Below are 460 nucleotides of genomic sequence, written 5' to 3' on the forward strand. Positions count from 1 at the left end.
AACACACACAGACACAAGATATTAGGATAGATAGATACAGATTATAACCTAGATATAAGTATAGATAAATAGAGAGATATATACAGAGGACTGTGTTTATCACTCGAAAAATCCCACAGAGGAACTCGAACAAAAAGGCGAGAACATGAGAGAGAGCCATTCCACTGACACCCCCCCCCCCCCAGATCGTCAGGAGCCCCGAGCGCGCCCGCCTCTTCGGCCTGCTGGCGGCGCTGCGACTGCTAGCCTCCCCTCTGCGGCGGTTCACCTACGCTGCGCTGACCCACGCCGCCGAGGACACGTTCCCTTCGGCGCAGTACCTCGTCGCCGCCGCCTTCGCCTGCCTCAACGCCTTCCTGGCAGCGAGTCTGTACCGACGGAGGCCCCGGAGGAGGCAGGAGGGAGAGGGAAGCGCCGGGGCGAGACGGGAGGGCGGACGAGGGGAAAAAATGGCGGTCGA

General features: G+C 59.1%; 1 protein-coding gene across 1 annotated transcript in view; it reads left to right on the forward strand.

The window, feature by feature from the left end:
* Window positions 1-460, forward strand: part of LOC119591170 — a gene marked incomplete at its 5' end in the record, with an annotated part of 5,335 nt that overhangs the window by 1,644 nt on the left and 3,231 nt on the right. Inside the window, 1 exon segment of the mRNA XM_037939878.1 lies at window positions 186-455. Within this exon segment, the coding sequence (XP_037795806.1) occupies window positions 186-455 (270 nt within the window).

Source organism: Penaeus monodon, chromosome 28 (genome assembly GCF_015228065.2).
Source record: "Penaeus monodon isolate SGIC_2016 chromosome 28, NSTDA_Pmon_1, whole genome shotgun sequence".
Taxonomy (NCBI): domain Eukaryota; kingdom Metazoa; phylum Arthropoda; class Malacostraca; order Decapoda; family Penaeidae; genus Penaeus; species Penaeus monodon.